The following is a 23,663-nucleotide window of genomic DNA, read 5'->3' as shown; positions in this document are numbered from 1 at the left end:
CTACACACCTACTATAGTATACTTTTTTAACAGTTACAAAGTTCCTCATTAAATGTAGTATCTTTAGACACATATGATATTTCCAAACACAGCTATAAGCACACAGATCCAGACAATCAGGGAATAAGGATAGGAGAAACAGAAAAACAGGAACAAGACAGAACTACAAACTAAAAGACTGCCAAATAAAAGCACAGATCAGAAATAAATTACATGTGCAATATTAAACAGGCCCATGTGAAAGAGACACATGAAAACTTCTGATTAAAAAAAGCATATCAGTTTTTTACCTTCTTAGCACTGAGGAAATATCGCTTTAAACAAAGCTTCACAAGTCAAGTAAAGAGCTGTGGGCCTTGAGTGCTCATTTAATGCTTTTGTCAACTCTTAGTGTAGCTACAAAACAGTTTTCAGGCAAGAATAGCATTGTCTTGTGAAGACAAAGACGAGGTGAAACAGAGAGCTGTCTTTTGGAAGAACCTTTTGCTATCACAGCTGAGACTACGTCTCTATCTCTCTCTCTTCTCCTAGCGTGAGCGCCACTGCATTACGTCCTGCCTTTCTTGACGATTGTCTGAAAGACTATAATTAATCGGAGCAGAAGTGTGGCTGTTGACCTTTTCGCAGGTGATCGTCAGCATGGCTATGTTCGTTAATCGCCGAGCGATCACTCTCCTGACGACGGCAATTACAGATGAGTTGCCAGAGCAAGCAATGGGGTACATCCAACGCGGCATGATTCATCCTCACGTACCTTCTTCCACTCTCTCTCTCTTCACACACACACACACACACACACCCACACACACACACACACACACACACACACACATAGTATCTCCTTACTACACACAAATCAATCTCATGCTGGCCCTCTGCTGCACATTTTACCTGCGTATTAGCTGCCATTTGTCTGACATTAGAATAATAGTAGGCTGTACCAGGCTTTAGTGATCATTGCCAGAGAACACACAGGTATCATTATACCCCGCCTCCATCAGCCTCACCGCTTTGTGCTAGACCGAGACAATGCCAAAGAACATCCTGTTTAGAGCTGGGCTTATAACAATGTAATAACAATGTAATAAACTATAATCGGGTTAAGAAAAAAGTTGATAGGGAAAATGTATAGGATTTGAAAATGTCGAACCAATACAGTCGCTACCAATACATCTCGCTAATAATCTTCTGTATTAATTGGCCATTTTCTGTGCATTTAATGTGTAGATTTAATATAAATGCATAAAATATTGGCAAACATTTGTAAAATGTATTTAAGGGGCCGTTCATCACAAAATGAATTTACTGTCCCTCATATTTTCTGAATAAAAGAAAAGATATTTAGAAGATGGTTTCAACTTTTTTTTTTCTGACTGTATAATGAAAGTCAGTGGGCTCATAAATAACATCAGAGGACATTCACTTTATATAGAGAATTATACAGGAGAAATAAAGTCATACAGGTTTGCAGCACATTGAGTAAGCAAATGATGACAGAATTTTCAATTTTGGGTAAACTATACCTTTAACAACTACATGACCATGTAAATAAAGAGAACTGTTCATCTTTGATCACATGATGCCTCCCTAAGCTGAATTTTTTAAGCAACATAACATTTTCTTGCATTACATAAAGGAGTCTGAATGTACCAGTTGTAAAATTTACATCCAAATGATTGTAAAACACTAGCGTAAGACACACAACATTGCATTTACACAGACACACTAAAGAGAAGAAGAAAAAAAACAATGGTTCCACATGTTCAGGACCTGGCTAATTGAAATGTTTGTATTGCTCTACAATCTCTCTCTCGCTCTCTTTCTCTCCTTGCACAGGCATAATTATTTGCAATTTGCCTAAGACATCCATTTGCTGGGACGCAAAGCATGAAAAAGAGGCAATTTCTGAAAAATGGAAATGCCTGGCGGAGCTGGCGGAGGGGAAATAATGCAATGCCATCCGCGAGCTGATGGCTGCCATCTGATAAGCGTTATGGGCGCAGGAATATTAATGCCACATCACAAAGGTGCACACTTTTATTGAGGGTGTAGACATATTGTGGCTGGAAATGCTAGTAAAGTGTGAGATATGATATTTATTTTGTAATAGCTGTAAGAACAGCCAGTTTGGACAGATGTAGAGAATCTCTATGCTTGCTCAGAATCGTATGGCATATATAATCTGTTTTGGAGGTGTCGCGCAACAATTGTGTACAGGTGTCATGTTTTGGGTGACGGTGTATCTCTGAAGTGACAGTTGAACAAAAGAATCAACCTACCAGTCAGCGCACATCACCTTGTCAAAGCGACCCTCCAGAGCGGACACATCGGCCTCATTGTCCCATCTCACCACCCTGAAAGAGGACAGAACCAGGATGATAGCTACTTTGTCATCAACCCTGTTGCGCAATTTATCATTCCCCCCCATATAATCGCTCACAGTGCTGTGTCCAGAGACATTTCACACACCTGACACTCGCTTTATTTGCGCCGTTGTCTGGCGGCGATCATCTTCTCTCTTTTCCTTAAGTGCTAGGGCCGGTTTCCAGGCAAGCAAATCTGATTATTAATTAGCCATTATTAACAGTCAGTAAACAAAAATTACGTCTTGTGGAAATACAATCTCCTCTCTCAGTGGGGGTCCGCGCTGCTTATTCACTGACTTGAGAAAGCGAATCCACCCCCCCTAACTCAACCAATCACACGCGACCTTCACCCCACTCAAACCGCGCGCTCTGACAGGAAGCCTAATCTCTAAAGAAAACAATCAAAGTAATGCAGGCTAATTATACGTTTACTCTTTCACTTCATCAGCCCAGTGTAAATACACAGGGAGGGGGAAGTGTGCAGAGCAAGAGAGATGAGAGGAGACGAGAGGGGGAGAGTGGTTAGATCACTGAGTGCCAAAATTACTTTTTAGGTGATAATGCATTTGCGTGATGGTGTGCACAGTGGATGAGCTGTGTTTTGGCAAATGTGAGAGAGGGGTGTTAGAGAAGGTGTGTGTGTTTGAGTTTTCTAGATGAGGGCATTCAATCACGGAGAGTGGCTCATCATCGCTCTGCCTGGATACATCTCGGTGCGTTAGAGAGAGTAGCGCTCGCCCTACAGGCTGCGGATACCTTGTTACCGGACCAACTGGGTTCAGAGAGTGACACGGAGCCTTGCAACCTCATTTTTGCCTACTTATTGACACTATTATGTCCCCAACACAAGTGCCGTAAATGCCACTTTACCCAAACACACTTCTCTATACTTCATGGCATGCTCGCTATGCAAAGCTTCAGCGAATTATAAAACTCTTATGAATTTGTATTAACAGAAGAGATGGACTTCATATGGCTGTAATGTAAAAGCAATATTAGTGCTCTGTCTTTCATTATTAGAGATGTTGGGAGGTGTATGAGTGATTACCTGCTGGACACATTGGTAGAAAGGAAGAGCCCTTCTCGTCTGTTCCTCTCGATTACACTCCGCACATCTGATGCTCTTTGTCAAGGAATGCAACACTGGTTTGTAATTAATAAGAGCAGGAAAGATAAACATTAACTTCATGAAGACAGATGTATCCACTAGCATGTCAAGCAAGTTTGAACAGACCTACCTTTTTCCCATTTTTGTAATAATAATGAAGGCATCATAACAAATTAGTTCTTGTCCTGGATGCTGATTGGCCAACAATACTATGCAACCAACCTGAGGAGCATCCTGGAATGCTTTTTAAACAAAACTGAAGGACTTGAGTACTGTTAGACACTTGGTGGTTGCTTTTCTTCACAATTTTATCCAACTAATCTAAATAGACAGACATACAGATACAAAGGGAGATAAAATGATCTTTCGATGCTTTTACAAGTGAACACAAACTTTCTCAAAGGAATGCAATAATCAGTTAAATATAAAATAATTAGGTATTGTATTTATGTTAATTTGTAATTGACACATGAGAAATACTACAAAAAGCAAAACAAGCTTCAGAATACAGAAAAGTTTATATATATAAAAAATGAGCCACTTTAGAGTTGTAGGTGAGACACTGCTGAACAACAGCATGTTTTCTTGTTTAACCATGTTACAGAACTCTATTATGTCAGGCCTTTTCAAATGAAGTCAACCCACAGAGTCTGTTTGCTTCCGTTACAGCCCTCTCTCTCCACACCTCATCCTCAGATTACCACTGAGCTCAAAACCAACTCATGCAAAGCATCACCATAGGTAATCAATAGGGAGGCTTTTAACCTGCGGCCATCTCCTGAGATAGGCCTCCACCCATTGTGGTTATACTGCGGGACTGATGTCAGCGCATCTATGAATAGACCATTCGACAGTTTTAAACTAATTCAATTACGATTTCTCGCTTTTTCTGCCCTGCTTTCTTTCTTGCTCCATGGAAAACAACCGTAGCAAATCCAATCTATAGCACAGGGATGGAGGGCAAATCCCTCGATGGAAGAGAGGAGGGGGCTGGGTACGCACGTTACACTGGTGAGATCCAGAGCAAAGGAGAGAGAGTGGAAAGCTTATGGTGTAATCCCAACAGGAAAAGACAACTGGTGGAGAAGTCAACACTGGTGTCTCTCTCATTCAATTTTAAAAGTGCCAATAGACACAATTTTGATAAAAAAAATTACTTCCTGTGTAACCTGTGCATATATTGTCTCCAAGTTTAAGGACTGCTGCTTAATAGAGCTTGTAAATCTCCAGAGAGAAGCAGCTATTAAAGAACATAATCAGTGTGTGAGAAGTGAAATTTAGCAGTTAACAGTAGGGTCTCTTGATTACACATGCACAGCTTTAATAAGAGTCTTTTGAACATGCAGACTGAGATCAGAACGGAGTCATGAAACCACTCAGCACTTTCTGATACACTTTATTCATTCCCACTTGGGCTCATTGGACTTTGATGAAGTGTGCAGGGATTATGTGTGTTCGTGTTCATGTGTTATCGGTCATATTTGGTATAGGAAATAACACTACTTGGAGTAACATCTAATTGTCCAGCAATAACACAAGTACTCACACAAATGTAATTGGAATGCACAAAAAATTCAATATTCAAAAAAACTGAAAAATGTATGGCCTGTTTAGCACGATCTTCTGCAACCTTGAAAGTCTAATTATTTGGTGTTTTAAAGGGTTACTCCAACCCAAAATGAATTTTTTTGTCACTAATCACCACCCATGTTGGTCCAAACCCATAACAGCTTAATTTGTCTTCGGAAAAATTTTTTTTGGATATTTTGGATGAAAACTGGAAGGCTTGTGACTGTCCCATTGACTGCCAAGTAAAATACACTGTCAAGGTCCAGAAAAGTATGAAAGACATCATACGCCGTTTGCGTTCAGCAACTGACAGATAACTGATAGACAACATTCAACTAGAGCCTGTTCAAACATTGTGTTAATCTATTCTAATGCTGAAATCTGTATTAAAATCAGTGGTGGTAAAACACCTTATTCTGTCCATAATTTTTTCCGACCATGTACACTATTTAACTATACATATATAAAGCTATATAGTTAAGTTTTTAAAAATTAAACAAAGGTCAAACCTTAATGGTGAAAGCAGAAATTGGTTTACAGACCAGATTCGCAAATTTAAGGTTCTATAGAGCTGTACAGGACAGGTAGTTTAACCCTTTAGAACAGGCAAGGAAAAAAATAATAATAATAATATATATCCTATGGCTCACATGCTAATATTATTGTTTCAACTCTGCATATCCGTTCATTTTATTTCCTCTAAAACAAAGAAAGAAAACACCATATCGTATACGGTTCTCCCAAGATAGCTTGTCCTTTCCTGGCCTCGTCCGATCATAAGATCATTTCTTGGCGTTCTATTATGGCAGAAACCTCTCTGAAACAAAGCACTGCCAATTAATGCTCTATCAGCCAACTGCCAGTCTTTTCACACTGTATTACAGGAAGCAGTTTAGAGACAGACCATGAATGTTTTGAGTATGTCTTGCTCTGCTCCCCTTCCCTCCATTTTCTTTTAAACAAATCTCTTCTCAATCAGGAATTGTGTTAATTTCATGCCATGGCTATTGTTCTTTGAGTCTTGATATTCAATAAAAGCTCATTGTAGTGGCAGCGCTGGCTGTTGTACTAACGAATGTGGGCATGGTAATTTTGCGGCGTTTTGCTGTCACGTCTGTCGTCTCCATTTTTCCTGCCTTTGTGAGCCAAACGACGTGGCTAATCTGAGTGACTGCGGTGGGAAGACAAGAGATGGAAAGCGCGCATAAGAAAAAGCGAAGAAAAGGAATGAAGAATTAGGTTCGAGCTGGCCCTGTCACCTGTTTAAGCTTCATCCGTGCTCCTGGCAAAAGAGAAAGTCAATAGAGGAATGGAAGAGGGGGGGAGAGGGTGAGAGACAAGGAGCAGGTGAGTCAACACACACAGCGGTAGCCTTCAATGACATGAATATGTATTAAACATGCTAAATGCAGGTTTCGGGTGTCAGCTGGATGATTTGCCTCACATTCAGATATGTCGAGGGGGGTGCGAATGTGTGTGCACATTAAGAATGGCTGACTGAATGTGTGTGTGTGATGTGGAAGTGAGAGGAATACACAGCAAGGTTTTCTTTTCTGTGCTACACTCTCGAAGACACTGAAAACATACACACCAAACACATAGCTGTCAGCACCCCGACAGAACAAAGTAATGTTTGGATTGGTTTAGAACCATGCAAGCTCTGTTCCAAAACCAAGTGAGCTGTCTCTGTAGGGAGAGTATTGTTTACGTGTCAATTTAAAACGTGAAGGCTGTTCCAAATGATATAGGCAACATAATCATGCTGCCTTTTCCTGTGCATTTTATTTACAGATCCTCCCTATGTAAGTTGTTCCTGATCAGTCACTTATGAGGTTCCATTTCAGTTCAGATGCTGCCTATGTAGGGAATGAGCAGCTTACTAAGTATTGGAACAGAGCTACATACCAGTCCAAAATGCAAGGATACTTTGAATTGCCTTCTCGTTGCCATCAGATAGCAGCACTTCCTTCACATCAGCACAAACTGCAATCTGCAGGAAAGGAGAAAAAGATGAAAAATAAACAACCAAACAAATAAATAAATAAAACAAAAGCAAGACATCCTCAGCACACTGTTTGCAAGCAGTCATATCTAAAGAGTGCTGATTTTTAAAGCCCTACTCCAAAACGACCACCCCTCTCTTTCTCCCCTGCTCCCTCTCATCCATCGCTGTCTGTCTTGGCCGTTTTTTCATTTTACGTCTGCATTATTTTAATCATTCAATCAAATCAGTCAATACTTTTATCATTCCCGGTGGCTGGGAGCCCTCTATCTTGCTATCACTCTGTTGGGTAATTGCATTGTGACAGGGGATGATGGTGAGCACCGAGCCTTTCATTTGCAGTGTGGCGTTTATCAGGCGGGGCCATCGCGCTCTGCTGTCACTCCTTACTCGGCTCGCGAGGCCTGCCTGATGCCCTTCATATAACTTTGTACTCCGAAGCTTCTGCCTTTGTGCTGCTCCACTGTCAGCTCTTTCTGTCCCTTTTTATACAGTCTTTTCATTCAAGTAGTCGTCTTTATCAGAGGCGCTGTGTAACAGTTGTTTGGAGAGGCGCAGTGGGCAGAAGTGTGTGTGTAGAAGGAGTGTGTGTGCATTTGTAAAAGCGCTTGCAAGGTGTTATATTTGTGCTTTTGAATAATCCAATTTTGGATTTCTGAAGATTTTCAAATACAGGAAGCAAAAATAACACTCCTGCAAGAGTGCATTTGAAAAATGTTATGTTTGTTGGATTTCAATATTTCTTAGAAGACATGAAACTGTATTTTTATTTATTTACTTTTTATTATTGTCCTTATGAGAATGGGAGCAGTTTAATTAGCAGTTTAGAGATGGGATAATTCTTAAGGAATATTATCATGTGCTATAGAGTACTGTTCTTTCAAGAAATTTATATTTTTATTCAGCAAGGATACATTAAATTAATCAAAAGTCAAAGTAAATACATTTATAATTTTACAAAAATGCTTTTGAAAATGTCGAATTATTAATATTTTTAATGTTTCTTAAGCATTAAATCAGCATATTAGGATGATCACTTAAGGAACATGAGACTGGAACAATGGCTGCTAAAATATTCAGCTTTGCATTGCAAAAATAAATTATACTTTAAAATATATTAAAATACAAACTGTTATTTTAAATTGTGCTAATATCTCGCAATACTACTGCTGAACTGTATTTTATCAAATCAATTCAAATTCAAATGTTTTGATGCTAAAATCCAGCGAATATTCCACAACATCACAGAGAAAACCACCATCTTAGATGCATTTTAAAATATACAAATTGCAACATAATTTTGTCATTTTTAATGTCTTTAAATTGAAATGATGAAGTCAAACAAAAAGGGTACATGCACTGACAAAATGAGACAATACAACACAATCATCTGTACAGACTGATGTAGTGTTTTTGCCCTGTGGGCGAGAGTCAGGTCACGAGGCCCCACACCACCAGCTAGCCATATGGGCATCAAGGCCTGGAGGAAACCAACCAGTCACCCAAGAAAAACATGGATGGCACTGCCAAAACGACAGCACTCCAGGGCACAGGACAGAAGAGAGAAGCCATTTTTCCTCATGAAGGACTTAAATAAACACAAGCATCAAAAAGCACTAAGTCAGACTCAGACTTGAGAAAAGGAGGAATGCGAGTACAAAAAAAAAAAGAGAGACAAATCGAGTTGGGGGACGAGGAGGGCGATCCACTGGCAGTCCGTAATGTCACAACATGGGGGTATTGAGTGGAGAGATACGGGAAGGCTGGTCTTGTGAAGGCGAAATCGATAACATGTTAAGCCTGTCCATCTGGAGAGGCTACTACAAACTACTATACACCACACACAGCCAGAGCCTAAGCCACTGATGTGTGTGTGTGTGTGTGTGTGTGACCAAGACAGAAAGTGTTTGCATATGCAAGCCCCCGTGTTTGAATGCTTTTGATGAAGTTAGCCCATTGGGCCACGTGTGTTTATAGTCACTGAGGTAGAAATGTCCATGTGCGCTAGCCGATTTCATCTTGCTTACAATATGCCCATGTTAGATTACCCATGCTGATGCAAATTGCCCATTTGCCTGTGACTGTCTGTTTGTGTGAGCAGTGTCTGTAAATTTTGCATTCACTTTTGACTTACCATGAGCCCCGCAAGACACGTCATCCCTCCACCCAGCTCACACACTGCCGAGCCCCTGTGAGACAGAGAGACACAGAGGGGTTTGATGCACTGTTTAGCGTTAACATTGAAGCACATGAATATACGTTTTTCAGCTCAAATAAGATGAAAACAGGAGGACGAGAGTGATAAAGACAAACAGAGAGAGAGATGGCTGTTGTGTCTTGACAATAACGCTAATTAACTTGCCAGTGTTGGGGGATGCCATTGATCGGAATGCAATTCCGCTGGGCTCATTGATCTCAACCTTCCTCTCCCTCCATCTCTCTGCATGCGAGCGGGTGTATATGTGTTTACAAAAGAACGCGCAATTGTCCTTTTTCCTGCTGTAAATGTGGGTTTGTGGTAAAGCAGGAATGTACGTTTAATTAAATGTACAGGATCAGTGTTAACCCATCAACGGAAACACCCGAAAAATAGTTAGCTTCCCAGGTTGGGAGTTTTTTGGATTTCCTAAAAAATACAGGATGTTAGACCTCCCTGTCTGTTGGAAGTTATTTTTGTAAAATTTTGTAGTTATTGTTACAAATTCTCTCCCTGTGCCTCCCAACTAGGGGTGTAAATTTTCGCTCGTTTCCATGATCGATCATAGTTTAAATTAATGATCAATTAATCGTTAAACTTAATGCTTAATACTGCATTATTTTGATAATGAACAGACAAAAAAACACTTTGGAGTAAGATATGGTTAATTTGCAAAAGTGTTTACTTTTATTTGTGCACTTACGATAAAAAACTAAAGATTTGTAAAAACTTGTAAAATAAAGCAAACAGAATGCGCGTTGTCATACTTTCCTTTCTGTGAACTTGTTTATGGAGCACCGCGACATTTCTGTTTTATATCCATTATCTTAATTATGTAAAATCAGATATATTTCACTTTTTTAATGAAAACAAACTGTTATTTTAATTTTACGGCTATTACTTATATAGGCTATTCATTTTCTTTAAAGCATCCCATTTATCATCAATTCCTTAATGCATCCCATTTTTTTATGAATTAAGAATTTGTTCGATGTATTAGTTTGTTCCCTCAGTTCAGTTAAATCATGGGTTATTTAAGGAACAAAATGAATAAAAAACATGAACATTTGCCACAAATGAATAAGTCTTAGGAACGAATTAACAAGTTGTAGGAATGAATAGACTGTCCCGTGTCCCACAGCCCTGCAAAGCGTACAATATGAATAAAACCGACATATCAAACAATCACAGTTTGTTTTGTTCAGCGTCATGTTTCGGGCTGTGGAAATGTTGCCACAATATCAGTGTAAAACTCTCAGACGTATTTTAAAGATTCTATGCCGTGAACTTTAAATATTTCACATACTTTTGAAAATCCAGTGTTTAGTTGATCCTGATAAGCAGGTTGCAAACACTATGGCTTTCTTCTTTCATCAGGGGGTTTGGCGCCACGGTATCTTTGTTTCTAGGTGGAACGTTAAAGAACGCGACACACACGTCTCGCGGAAATCCTGTAGAATTCAACCAATCAGATGACGACTTCGACAAACCTGAAGTGTTTCCACTTTTGTGTCCCATATGCATCAGACGTTTAACCAACGGTCCATGGGTGTGAAGTCTGAGGCTGAGACTATTACTATGGTAAATCCTAATTTTTTTTCTTTTGTTGTTTAGGTGCTGTATGTCTGATTCACTGAGCTTTGTTTACATCAAGTGACAAACCAACACATTAGTAATATGTACAGAAGTAAATAAAAAGTGTTAAAAATTAAACATCTTACACTGATTAACTGATTTCTTACTGTATTCTATGAATACTGATCATTTTATCCTCTTGGTAGTCAAAAACTCACCACACAAAACACGTTGAGGTCAGCACAAACCACTTTTCCTTGTTGTAAGTGAATATTCAGTATTTGCAAACGTGTTAGCATCTGTCTACAGAAGAGTTTGACTGGACAGATGGCTTTTAAACCATACTGTATGTCAATAACTATAGACAGAAACATTCCCAGATACTTTCCCTACCCTTTGTTAACTGCATTTAGCATTTTTGCTTTTTCCCCCTCAGAAAAACCCTGACATTTTTGAGTCACACCACAACAGTTAATACCCATACCTATTGTATATATAGAGACCTATGCACCTGAACAGAATAATTCATATGAAAGGTAATTCATATAATTCTCACAGGATTTACACAAAGACTATAATTTGCATAGAGTTCATTTGTGTTTGTCTTACACAAAATATACAGTAGAGAGTCCCTGTAGATCAAAAGCAGCCCAGAGCTGCACACCAGAAGTGTCTTCACACACACACACACACACACACACACACACACACACACACACACACACACACACACACACACACGACGGCAGCTTGACTTCATCATTTTGCCAGTCATTTCTACACTCTGTGACAACAGTCTCCATGTGTTTGTCTGCTCTGAGCCTGTGATCCGACACCTTCCATTGACAGAGAGACAGAGTGGAGGATGAAGAGAGCGATTGTTGTATGAGGGAGTGCAATTAAAAATTAATGCGCACAAAACTGCTAGTATGAGCCGCGGCAGGGACAAAGCCCCAGTGACAGGTAGCTATTTGGCTGTACATTGGGCTAGTGGAAAGAAAGGCAAAAAACCAGAGGGATGAAGAGAAGAGAAGAGATGGGTGCTCTCTGTAAATTGACTTTTTTTGTTCTGCTTTATCCTCCTCTTTTTCCACTTTTTGGTGAGTGCCTGATAACAGGTCTGGAAGATAGTGAGAGGGTGACAGTCCTTGATGACATACAGGAACAAGAGCACACGTCGACACACACACACACACACACACACACACACAGATAGACACGCACAAACATTCTACACGCACATACACATGCAAATTAACTCCAGTTTTTAATTTAGAAGTCTGAATATGCACAAAAGCGACACAAATCACAACAGATCACAGGTCTTAACATCCTCCACGCACACACACTCCTACAGAAGCATTGGCCCAAGGGCGCAAAACCCTGCTCTATCTCAATATGCCCAGTTGACCTTCAGCTTGCCGCTGTGTGATCGATAAGCTTCTCTTCCCTCTTCTGCCACTTGAATGTATAAACAGGAAATCAAAGGCTTGTGTACCGCCTTGAGTGCAAATCAAAAAGTGCCCCTTGCTTCTCTGTCATATGGCCAAAGTGAGAGAGAGAGTGGGAGAAGAGAGACAGAGAGAGAGAAAGAGCAGGGAGGCTCACGTGAACATGTGACGTTTCTTCAGGCAATAGTAGGCCATCACCTCTTCAGAAGGCCAGACACCTGAAAAAGAAAGAGATAGCAGTTAGAAGAAGTGTATGAAGTGTGCTGGTACTTACTAGTGCACCATACTGCTGAGTTTGTTTGCAGTAGCAGGAATACTACACCGTTATCACTATTACATTAAATTTAGTGCACATTACGCCATAATCTGGCCATGAGATATGAGGGAGGCTTCTGACTGACATATTTAAACCACCAATCATAGCTCATGTGATTTACTGTGATGTTTAGGGGAGGAAAATAGATTTGCTAGGCAAACATACACTATACCACTCAAAATTATTATTTTTTAAAACATTTTTAAAGGATAGTTCACCCAAAAATGAAAATTCTGTCATTAATTACTCTCCCTCATGACGTTCCAAACCTGTAAGACCTTCGTTCATCTTCGGAACAGAAATTAAGATATTTTTGATGAAATCCGAGAGCTTTCTCAATTAATTTAATTAAATGAAGTTTTGGGTGAACTATCCCTTTAAGGCTCCATTTATTTAATAATAATAATAATAATAAAAGAAGTGCAGTGCTCGGGCCCTAATAAAAACAGTAAAAACAGTTCCTATTATATATATATATATATATATTTTTTTTTTTTTTATTAATTCCTGTGATGGAAAAGCTGAATTTTCAGCAGTCATTAATGCAGTCTTCATCATCCTTGATAAATCTATTATGCAGATTTGTTGCTCAAGAAACATGTCTTATTATTATCAATGTTAAAAACAGTTGCACTGCTTAATATTTTTGTCAAAACTGTCATATATTCCTTGATGAATTGAAAATTCAAAAGAACAGCATTTGTTTAAAAATAAAGAAAATCTTTTGTTATATATACTTTTGAACACTTTTTGCTGATAAAAAGGATTATTTTCTCTGATCGCTCTATATACGTACATAATTGTCGCTACATTTTCATTAGTTTTAAACATTTAGTTTCTTTTCACAAGATTAACATTTGTTTAGTATGTTAAATTAGTGATATAATATAATAATATGTTATTAAAATACATGTAATTGCATATAACTACAAAAATATACATATAAAATTATAACACACAAAATGTATTTTTAGTGAACATTCATCTAGTCAACGATGTCATGTCCTGTAGTTAACCATCACATTTTAGCTCACATTTCCTTGAATAACGGGTGAGAGAGATACTTTAATGTATAGATGGCCACATCATATAAAAAATGCTGAAACTTACTATGATGTACATTATTCAACAAAGATTAAATAGAAACATTCAGTTTGTTACATACCACAACCTCACACAAGGACTACAAGCCTACATGGTAACCTTCACATGAGGCAACATAAAGACAGTGTCTCACTCTCTTTTACACTGCCGCTTTCTCTCTGTTCATGAAGAACGCTTGCTGCTCGCTACAGTTCGCTTCCAACACACACACACACACACACACACACACACACACATTCTGATTCTGGCTACTTAGGCTTGTAAGCTGTGCACAGGGTGAGTGGGGGTCCAGCGAACGATTATCACAAGAAGCAGGCTGGTGGTCTTATCACCCACTGTCAGCCTCTGCTCCTTCTGCTAGCTCCAGCAAGAGCCATAAAGCTGCTATTGTCTCTCAGACACACACATACACACATGCAGCTGAGGAAAACAGTCATTTCAATAAACTTAGGCCCCTGAGCTGTCTGCCTTTGATGGGAGCTCTTATGTGTTTGGATTTGTGTGTGTAACTTTACTTTCGTTTGCAACGCATCTTCATGTAGAAATTTGTGAAGTGTTTTAAAAGAAAGAAGAAAGAAAACAGTGTTTTTGGTGTGTGAGCGCTGGGACATACTAAGAAACGCTTGTACCTTTCTGTAAGATTGTAACCATTCTGTAAGACAAAAATGTGTTTAAATATTCAAACTTAAGTGTGACTCAAGTTTAAAGGGATAGACAACAATAAACATTCTGTCATCATTTACTCAATCTCATGCCATTTCATATATGTAAGACTTATTTTCTTCTGTTGAACACAAAAGAAGTATTTACCATTGACATACAGCTATATGGATAATAACCCATATGCAGCAGTAAATATCTTCTATGTTCTGTAGAAGAAAAATTTATATTATATGTCATGTCATAATTTATATATAAATATATATTACCAGCATTATGATACAAGGTCCTTATGAGAATTTAATATCAATATTTGCACAAATACACACTTTTTAATTAACAACAAAAGGTAACAGGTTGACATTTTTTACAGCATCCCCTACTGATACAGGGAATAGCATAAAAGATATAGGGAGTAGCATAAAATGATAAAAAAAGAGACTTTAAATTGTCCTGAAAGGATTCATGTCTGTAAAATTATGAAAATAATGTTTTTTTTTTATTATTAGTCAAGCAAGATTTTATTACTGAAAAAGGGAAAAACATATTGCAGAGTTCAAGTGCAACCAAAGTTTTTAGAACTTCAAGATTATTTTTTTAATTATACATAATATCAACTAAATTAAAAACAGTAATAATAATGATGATGATGATAATGATGATGATGATGAAGTCATCTGAGAGACTGGTGTTGGCCTACTTGAAGGGCATTACTGTACCCTTGCTTACCGAGCAAACAGGTCTATGGATGATGCGGTCAATATGGGATTGCACTATATCCTCCAACATCTGGACAAACCAGGAACTTAAGCAAGGATCTTGTGTGTGGACTTCAGCTCTGCTTTCAACATCCTGGACACCCTTTAGAACAAAATCACACAGCTCTCTGTGCCTACCTCCATCTGTCAGTGGATCACCTGACAGACAGGAAGCAGCTAGTGAGGCTGGGAAAGCTCACATCCAACACCCGCACCATCAACCCTGGAGCTCTTTAGGGCTGCGTTCTCTCCCCACTGCTCTTCTCCCTCTTCACAAATGACTGCACCTCTAAAGAGCCCTCTGTCAAGCTCCTGAAGTTTGCAGACGACACCACAGTCATCGGCCTCATCCTGGATGGAGACAAGTCTGCTTACAGACGAGAGGTTGAGCGGTTGGCTGTCTGGTGCAGTCACAACAATCAAAACTGTGGAGATGATCGTGGACTTCAGGAGAACCCCCCCGCCCCCCCCCCCCCCCCCCCACTCACCATCATGGACAGCACTGTGGCTGCAGTGGAGTGGGCACAACCATCTCTCAGGACCTGAAATGGGACATACTGTAAAAATTGACTCCATTGTGAAAAAGGCCCAGCAGAGGTTGTACTTCCTTCATCAGCTGAAAAACTTCAGCCTGCCACAGGCACAGATGACACAGTTTTACTCGGCTATTATTGAGTCTGAGCCCTCTCAGCCTGGACACAACCTGTTTGCACTTCTCCCCTCAGGCAGACGCTACAGATATCTGGGCACTAGAACATCTAGACATAAAAACTGTTTTACCCCCCATGCCATCTCCAGCTTAAACAGCTAACATATCAATCATTACCTGTGTTCTGGAATTCATTTCCGTAAATCATTCTGCATATTTAAACAGTTCTATATAGAGTAAAAATGCAAAAATCTGTACATAAATCTGTACATACACATTATTTATTGCTAAGTCTTGCTAAATTTATGTGTATTTTTTGTTCTCATGTCAGATGTGTATGTATGCATGTATGTATGTATGTACCAGCAACACCTTAAAAAAACACAACAAATTCCTTGTGTGTCTGCGCACACCTGACGAATAAAGCTAATTCTGATTCTGATTCTAATAGTCATAATAGAGAGATAGGAAAATGTCAGAATGCTAGCATTTATTTCAATTTAGTTATTACTAAAAAGGATAATTATAAATAAAAAAGCATCATTATGCTGAAAGTATGGAAGAAAAAAATGTAATGGTTTTATCAAAAATAAAAACATTTTGTATTAAAATAATGGCTATATTACAATAAAGCTCAGAATCTATTCGGTTATCCCTAAAGTTATTTTTCACATATGAGTATGAGGGACACCAATGGTGCTGTTTTGCAGGATGACCCTACTAATGTTTTTAATGTTCAGTGCATGCAAGAATGACAGAAATACAGGCGGTTAGATAGAGAGGGTGAGAAAATGTGTGTGTGAGCGTTTGTAAGACAGAGTCGATATAATAAGCAGCTTATGACCTGCCTTTCAGGAAGGCCTGTTAAAGCCTGCCTCTCTCAACCTCTCTGCACCATCAGCTTGAGATTAACTCACCCAAGCAAGATTTAATAATGTCTATTGATAAAACGTCAACATATGCCTCTGCCATTAAAAGGCGACAGCACCTGCTTGCTATTCCACTTGCTGATGAACCATATGACATTTTGAGAGGCTAGTGTAAGATTTATCACATATGGATTGTAGCTAGACAGAAAAAAAAAAAACTTATGACACTTAGAGGTCACAACAACAACTTCTAGGCTCATTTAGGAGGCCCTTTTGTAATCTCTGAAGTCCCAGCCTCCTCTATGACTAATATGACTGGAAATGTAAAAATCCAATAACTGTGAGTTTGAATGTTGGACTGAATCGTATCTTCATTAATTAAAGGTGCTGTATGCAAGTTTTTGACTCCACAAAAGCATAGAAATACCATAATATGTTTGCAGATATTCAAGAAACATGCTAAGTTAACATGTGTTTATCTGAAAAACAATGCTACAGTCAGTTATTCTCCTTTGAAAATGTGCGTTCCAGGCCGGAATGTTGGTCTCTGTTTTGGTTTGTGTATCCCACCCACTGCCAGTTTACCCAGTTGTATTTCGGCACTAGTTAGCGGAAAACAGCGTATTTCATTTCATTCATCGTCAAGTGCACTCGATCCTGTTGGTGTCATCAATCTGGCAACCTGTGCGTGCATCAAGTCTGAGGAGGAGGGTGCCGGGTAAAAAAATCCCTCTCTAATATTTGGACTGCAATACCAGTTCAACCACTCGGTGTCAATCCTACACACAGCACCTTTAATTGCTGTAATGTTACATACATAAAAGAAAATTTTTAGCAAAAGTGTTTTAGGTTTCTTAAAGAGTGCAAATGGCATAATGACATTCTCATAAGTTAGACATTTTTTTAAATGACATTTGAAATGGATTGATTTAGCAATTGTAGAAATGGTAAGATAAGACGGCGGCTGCTTAATAAGGGCAGGGGTTTCTCTGCTTTTAGAGGTCTTTTCAATAATGATACTCTGAGATACAATTATGGCAATAGGTGGATTTCTTTCCCTACTCTCAGCTGAAGTAAACCACGAAGAAATACACTATTACTTTCAAACCGTTCCTTAATTTTATTCACTGTGTGCTGAATAGCAAATCTTCGCAAACACAGTTGATGTGCAGAAAATTTTTAGTAAATGTGCAACAAATCTTAAGTTAAAAAAATAATAAAATAAATAAATAAATTCTTGGGAAGCTGCTTTGAAACAGTCAAAAGCGCTATAAAAATAATCATGATTATGAAACAATATGTTATGCAACAATTATCTGATAATATATAACCATACAACAATACATTTCTGGGAATATTCCATAAACATTTAGGCATATTTTATAATCAATTTCAGGAATATTCAGTTTGGCACACCTAAACATTCAGAAATTAGACACATTTTGTCAGCGTATTGATTGTGCAGGTTTTTGCTTAATGTTTTTGTCAAGACATCAATAGTTTTTTGTGTTGTCCATTCACGTATTTGCATGCAGTCATATAAAATAGGTTTGTATAGTGATATTATTGTATAGTGATATTATTATAGTTTTGTTGACCATGTAAATATTCACTACTATTTAAAAGTTTGGGATAAGATTCTTTTTTTTTTCGGCAAGCACACCCTAAATTTATCAAAAGTGTAAAAAGCTATTCTTTTGAATTTTCTATTAATTAAAGAATAATGAAAAATCAGTTTCCACAAAAGTATTTAGAATTTAAAAACTGCACCAAATCAGCATAATAAAATAATTTCTGAAAGATCATGTGACACTAAGGACTGGAGTTACGACTGCTAAAAATGAGACTTGCCAAAAAAAAAAAAAAAAAACCTGTCATGACCATTAAAAAAAGTCCTACCCACCCCAAACTATTGAACGGTATTTAAGTACACTTAGTATTAACATGGACACAAAGAGGGAAACTAAAAGTCATGAATCTGACACTTGAATTTAAACTATAGAAATTACAGGCATAAAACAGACAAGTGTATGTAAAGGTGTGACTTTTATATTACCTGGGAGACAAGATGCACTTGAGGAAATGAAGAAGTCATGAGGTGATCGCAGATAAAAGCACTTCCTGGTGATAATGCAATCACTTCTCACCTTCTATTACCAAATGAGACACATAGCTGGCTCTGCTGCACTATTTACCTCCATTTACTTATCTTCAAACCTTTGTACATTATTTTTCTATTCTTTCCTCAAATTTGATGTAAAAGTGCTAAAACGTAGATTAAATAGCAGCTAACTATGCTAGCTGAATAGTGAAAAACAAACTGGGCATTTGGTGCCTTGTTTTAGCTATACTGTCCTCTACTGAACGTAAAGGTGAAGTGTCTTAACATTGCTAGGGTTAGAAAGGGATAGAAAAGAGTCAATACTTCTGTTATTTTTTTACAAATGGGGAATAATTTCCCACTATCACTATGCTGTTGTGGTCCTCCTTTAAACAGCCTATGTGTCAGTGAACTCTCAACCTTGTGAACTTTGGAAAAGTGCCGCGCCTGGCTAATCCCGGTGGAAATGCCAGACACTAATCATATGAGCCGGCATGAGACGCAAAAATGGCATCCGGCACTTACTTACAGTACACACTATAACCACAGTGCTCTGGAGCAGCTTGTTTGCTTGGATATATGTATCTACAAACCCTCAACGTCATGGGTTTAAACAGAACAATGAACAAGACAAACAATCAGCTTACCACGCCACGTTATGAGCAGTTAGATACTGAGGTCACAGATTAGCATGCAATACAGATTTAGCTACAAACCTATAATGAATCAATCATACAGCATGACATTAAAAACCTAAGATACGGGAAAAAGAAACAAAAAAAGAGAAAGTTCAGGACGTGGGACAGCCCTGAGCTTTCTCCAGATGATCTCCACATTACCACCGGCCTCTGATAATTCCTAAGCCTCCTCCATTTCAGATCCAATAACGGATAAGAGCGCATTTCAGCATGATCAACTGCAATCTGTTCCCTCACACCGCTACTTTACTCCAACTCAGGATTACTGAACACACACTCACAACTCTCTCTCACAAGTACCCCCACAGACAACCAAAGTCACTTCATGGTGTCTCGGAGAGTATGGGAGAGTATACTGTAGGTCTGAAGCAATCAGAGGTGCAATCTTGACTCCAACATGGAGTACAGTCCCTGACAGAGCTCAACAAAAGGAGGTAGAAACGGTTGTTTAAAACATGAAGACGTATTCCAGAAACTTACCACGATACAGATTTGAGAAGTTTAATGTTCTAAATGAGATCTTATTCAGTTTGATTACCAAACAGCTATGATACAGATATGATTCTGAGTTACATAGGGTGTCACACATGGGCACTCTGTTGATTATAAAATTAAGCAGCAATTTTGTTTTTAATGCACAAAACTAGGTAATTTTCCCATGGGGATTTTTTATAAAAAATTATTTGTTCAAGAGCTGTAAGCCTTGAACCAAACCAACCGGTTACAAGGTGAATCAATATATTACAAACTTTGATTTGAAGCAAAAAGGTTATTTGAAAATCAGACAAAAAGACAAATATACAAGACTGTGTACTATGTAAAGGGGTCATGAACTGAGAAATCTAAATTCCCTTCATCTTCTGATATACAAGAGCTCCTTGTGTTATAAAAACACTCTGTAAGTTTCAGAACTCAAAACTTTCTAGCTAATCTAAAAATAGCTTAAATTGAAGCCAATCTGCCAAAACGACAGGTTGTGGAATGTGCCACTTAATGATGTAATAGTGTGGCTAAACACCGCCTCCGCAGATGATGATCAATGCCTTCTGCTACAATATTGCCTGTTTAGCCCCGCCCACCAATTCACACATGTAGTGTAAATAACGAGAGAGGCAAGCACAGGTCTATGAAGAAATCTAACGATAAACTTTATTTGATGAACTTTATTCTTAATGAAGTGCCAGACCGTGTCAGCAAGAACTTGGTTCTTTGTAAATTTAACCCTGGATTAATTTACAAACAAATCTGCTGTTGTGTGTCTTTATGTCACTGCTTTTTTTAATCGCTTTAAATATACCGTACATGATGATCACATTTAAAATATATTACTCTCAGTCTTTTGTTTTTCTTAAATTCAGATAATACATAGTGTGAAGCTGTTTTCGCACTCATGCCAGACTTATTAGTCATCCTGTTATGAATAACCTTTGGATATGCATCCATCAAGTGTCCAAAAACAAGTTAGAATTTTAAGCCAACTACATCTATATATATATTGTTACTGTCTGATGAAATTACTCATACCATGATGTTTTTGGACAGACCGCCCCCCCTAAAGTACTCGGTTCACATTCGACAAGCTTAAATCTTTTACAACGCAAACCCACACATGCATTCATACAGACACACACACATACACACACCCCTCAGCAATTTTCAGTGAACACACGAGCAACTAAAAAGGAAGCCTCTAACCAACCAACTCCAGCACACCAAAATGACAAAATACAGGGGAAAAAAACCTTTCCGTCTTGCCCAGCTGCACACACGAGTGTGTTTTCAAAGCCGCAACACTGTGCCTCGGGTAGATAAGGCCGCCCTCCTCTCTTGGTAAACAACTTTTTTTGGATTAGGGGTGGTGGCGTATAATGAGGGGAGAAGAGCCATCGCTGCATTGTCACCGGCATGCGCGGGGGCCAGGGCAACTCTTTGCTTTGCTATTTATCCGGTGGCCTGATAGCTTACTTATCTGTGAGAGAAAATGCCAAAGCTGGCGGAATCTCATCTTCGCAGCGGCACGGTGCTGACGGCAGACTAATAGATATATCAGCACACGGGTGCGGGGCTAAGCCGGTCAGATGAGCGGGTACAGGCCGCAGCTGATTGATTAGCATAGGCTGGAACCGCGCGGGCCGTTGACAACCCCAGATTACAGCCGCCGCGCAAACCTAAATTGCATCTCTTTGCTGCACCGTGGAACAGGGGCCCGCCAAATTACAGCCCTGTCACCTGAACAAGGTCTATTTGGGGAATGTTAATGCATAAAAACAATTAAAGCGAGAGGTGGAGAAATGATAGGGATGAATAGAAAGAGAAGAGAGGGGAAGAGTTAGATGAGGAGGGGTGAAGTGACGGGTGATGAGATATCGCAAACGTACTTGTTTACAAAATATCTCTCCTTCTAGGCACCGACCGTTCCTTTGTGAGAAATAAACTGTTTTAGTGCATGTGGTAACTACCTCTATATACAGTGTATGACACTTTTTTGAGGTTTATACCAAAAGCAAAAATATTAATTAATAGTTCATTAAAAGTTCCTATCACAAACATATTGAAAATTACAGAGTCATCAGAAGAAAATAGTGTTAGTGCGGCCCACTTCCCTTGTTATATAGCATAACAGCACTCTTGTTGGCAGCTATCTTAACCTACAATACTGCACGGCCCTGTAGGGGATACAGGAACAGCGCTGTGAGAAAATGTGTGTGCTCAATGGGTGATAATGTGTGAACAGTTATCCACTGCTGCCGGTGTGTGTGTGTGTGTGTGTGTGTTTGTGTGTGTGAGAGAGAGAGATTTAATGTGTACAGGTGAGAATGTGTTAACAGTTATAACAATGGACAGGCCAGAGCCAGACACTCACAGACACTTCTCAAGGGCAGCATTGTCTATCATAAAGAGGGAACTTACTTCTGAAATGTAACCATGACAACGTGTCATCGCGGTGCCATTCTTCTGACAGGTACTGCAACCACTTTTTGACCTTACCAGTGAATATTAAAGCCCTTTATTGATTGATTCATATAATAAAGATTACTTGAGGTTGCTCGTTCCCTTAAAGGATTAAAGATTTCCTGATAATTTATTCACCCCTGTCATCCAAGATGTTCATGTCTTTCTTTCTTCGGCCAAAAATAAATTAATTTTTGAGGACAACATTCCAGGATTTTTCTTCATGTAGTGCAATTCAATGGGGATCAACAGGTTGAAGGTCCAAATTGCATTTTCAATGCAGCTACACGATTTCAGCCGAGGAATGAGGGTCTTATCTTGCAAAACAATTGGCCATGTTTTTTGAAAAAAAAAAAGAAAAAGAAAAACTGGTATACTTTTTAACCACAAATGCTAGTCTAGCACTAGCTCTGCGTGCACGTCCAGAACTTCAAGCATTGCAGAGCAACTTTGGAAAGGTCACACGTGATGTAGGCAGAAGTAGCACTAAACCCCATATGATTTTCTCCTCCAACTTCAAAATCTTCCAACATCGTTTGACCTTTTTTGTACAAGGTTACATATTTAGTCTTTGCATGTACTTTTTGTGAACACTAGATCAGTACTTAAGCCTACATAACAAGTGACCTTCCAACGTAACTACGTAATGTGTGAATTAATTTAACGTAGTTTAAGCAATTATGGTATGAAAAGCACAAGGGTTTTTTCTTTCTTATTTCTTTAGTTTAATTTATCTATCTATCCATCTATCTATATATATATATATATATATATATTAGTTGCAAACACATTAAAACTACATTTACATAATCTAATCAACTTAAAGAAAAAGGGACAGAGATTTGTTAAATGAAAAATAAGCAACAGTTGAGAGATAAACGGCTCAAGTGCATGATTGAGTTGAATGAGTCAGTGATTTGTCTGTGGTGGAGCATTAAGGTCACAGAGCATTCCATAGGGCACATATGCTGACTGTACCCTCAACACTACATACAGCAAGGGCCACTGCATTCCCTCTGTATCGCTCTCTGACTCTCTCTCTCTCTCTGTCTGAGAACGGACAAGCAGGGCGCCTGCAGGCTGTGCTTTGCGTTGCCGCTTTTCACTCTAAACAGAGATGAGTGCGGTGATATCCCCGGGCCAGCTCAGGGGGCCTCTATCTAACCCGAAATGATTTTTAGCACGCCGACTCAAGCACTTCCCAGAAGCAATGTCAACCCACTGCCAGCGTCTCTCTTTTTCTGCCTCCGTCTCTCTCTTTCTGTGTGTGTGAGGTGTGTGGAGTTGT

General features: G+C 38.9%; 1 protein-coding gene across 1 annotated transcript in view; it reads right to left on the bottom strand.

The window, feature by feature from the left end:
- LOC132157228 (calmodulin-lysine N-methyltransferase-like) overlaps positions 1-23,663 on the bottom strand; it is a 91,079-nt gene that overhangs the window by 12,959 nt on the left and 54,457 nt on the right. Inside the window, exons 4-8 of the mRNA XM_059566481.1 lie at positions 12,426-12,486; positions 9,180-9,234; positions 6,970-7,033; positions 3,415-3,481; positions 2,280-2,354 (exon numbers count right to left, since the gene is read on the bottom strand). Of these exons, the coding sequence (XP_059422464.1) occupies positions 2,280-2,354; positions 3,415-3,481; positions 6,970-7,033; positions 9,180-9,234; positions 12,426-12,486 (322 nt within the window). The remainder of the gene's footprint in view (positions 1-2,279; positions 2,355-3,414; positions 3,482-6,969; positions 7,034-9,179; positions 9,235-12,425; positions 12,487-23,663) is intronic.

The sequence above is a fragment of the Carassius carassius genome, chromosome 14 (genome assembly GCF_963082965.1).
Source record: "Carassius carassius chromosome 14, fCarCar2.1, whole genome shotgun sequence".
Classification (NCBI taxonomy): Eukaryota; Metazoa; Chordata; class Actinopteri; order Cypriniformes; family Cyprinidae; genus Carassius; species Carassius carassius.
This window is presented reverse-complemented; position numbering and strand designations above follow the sequence as displayed.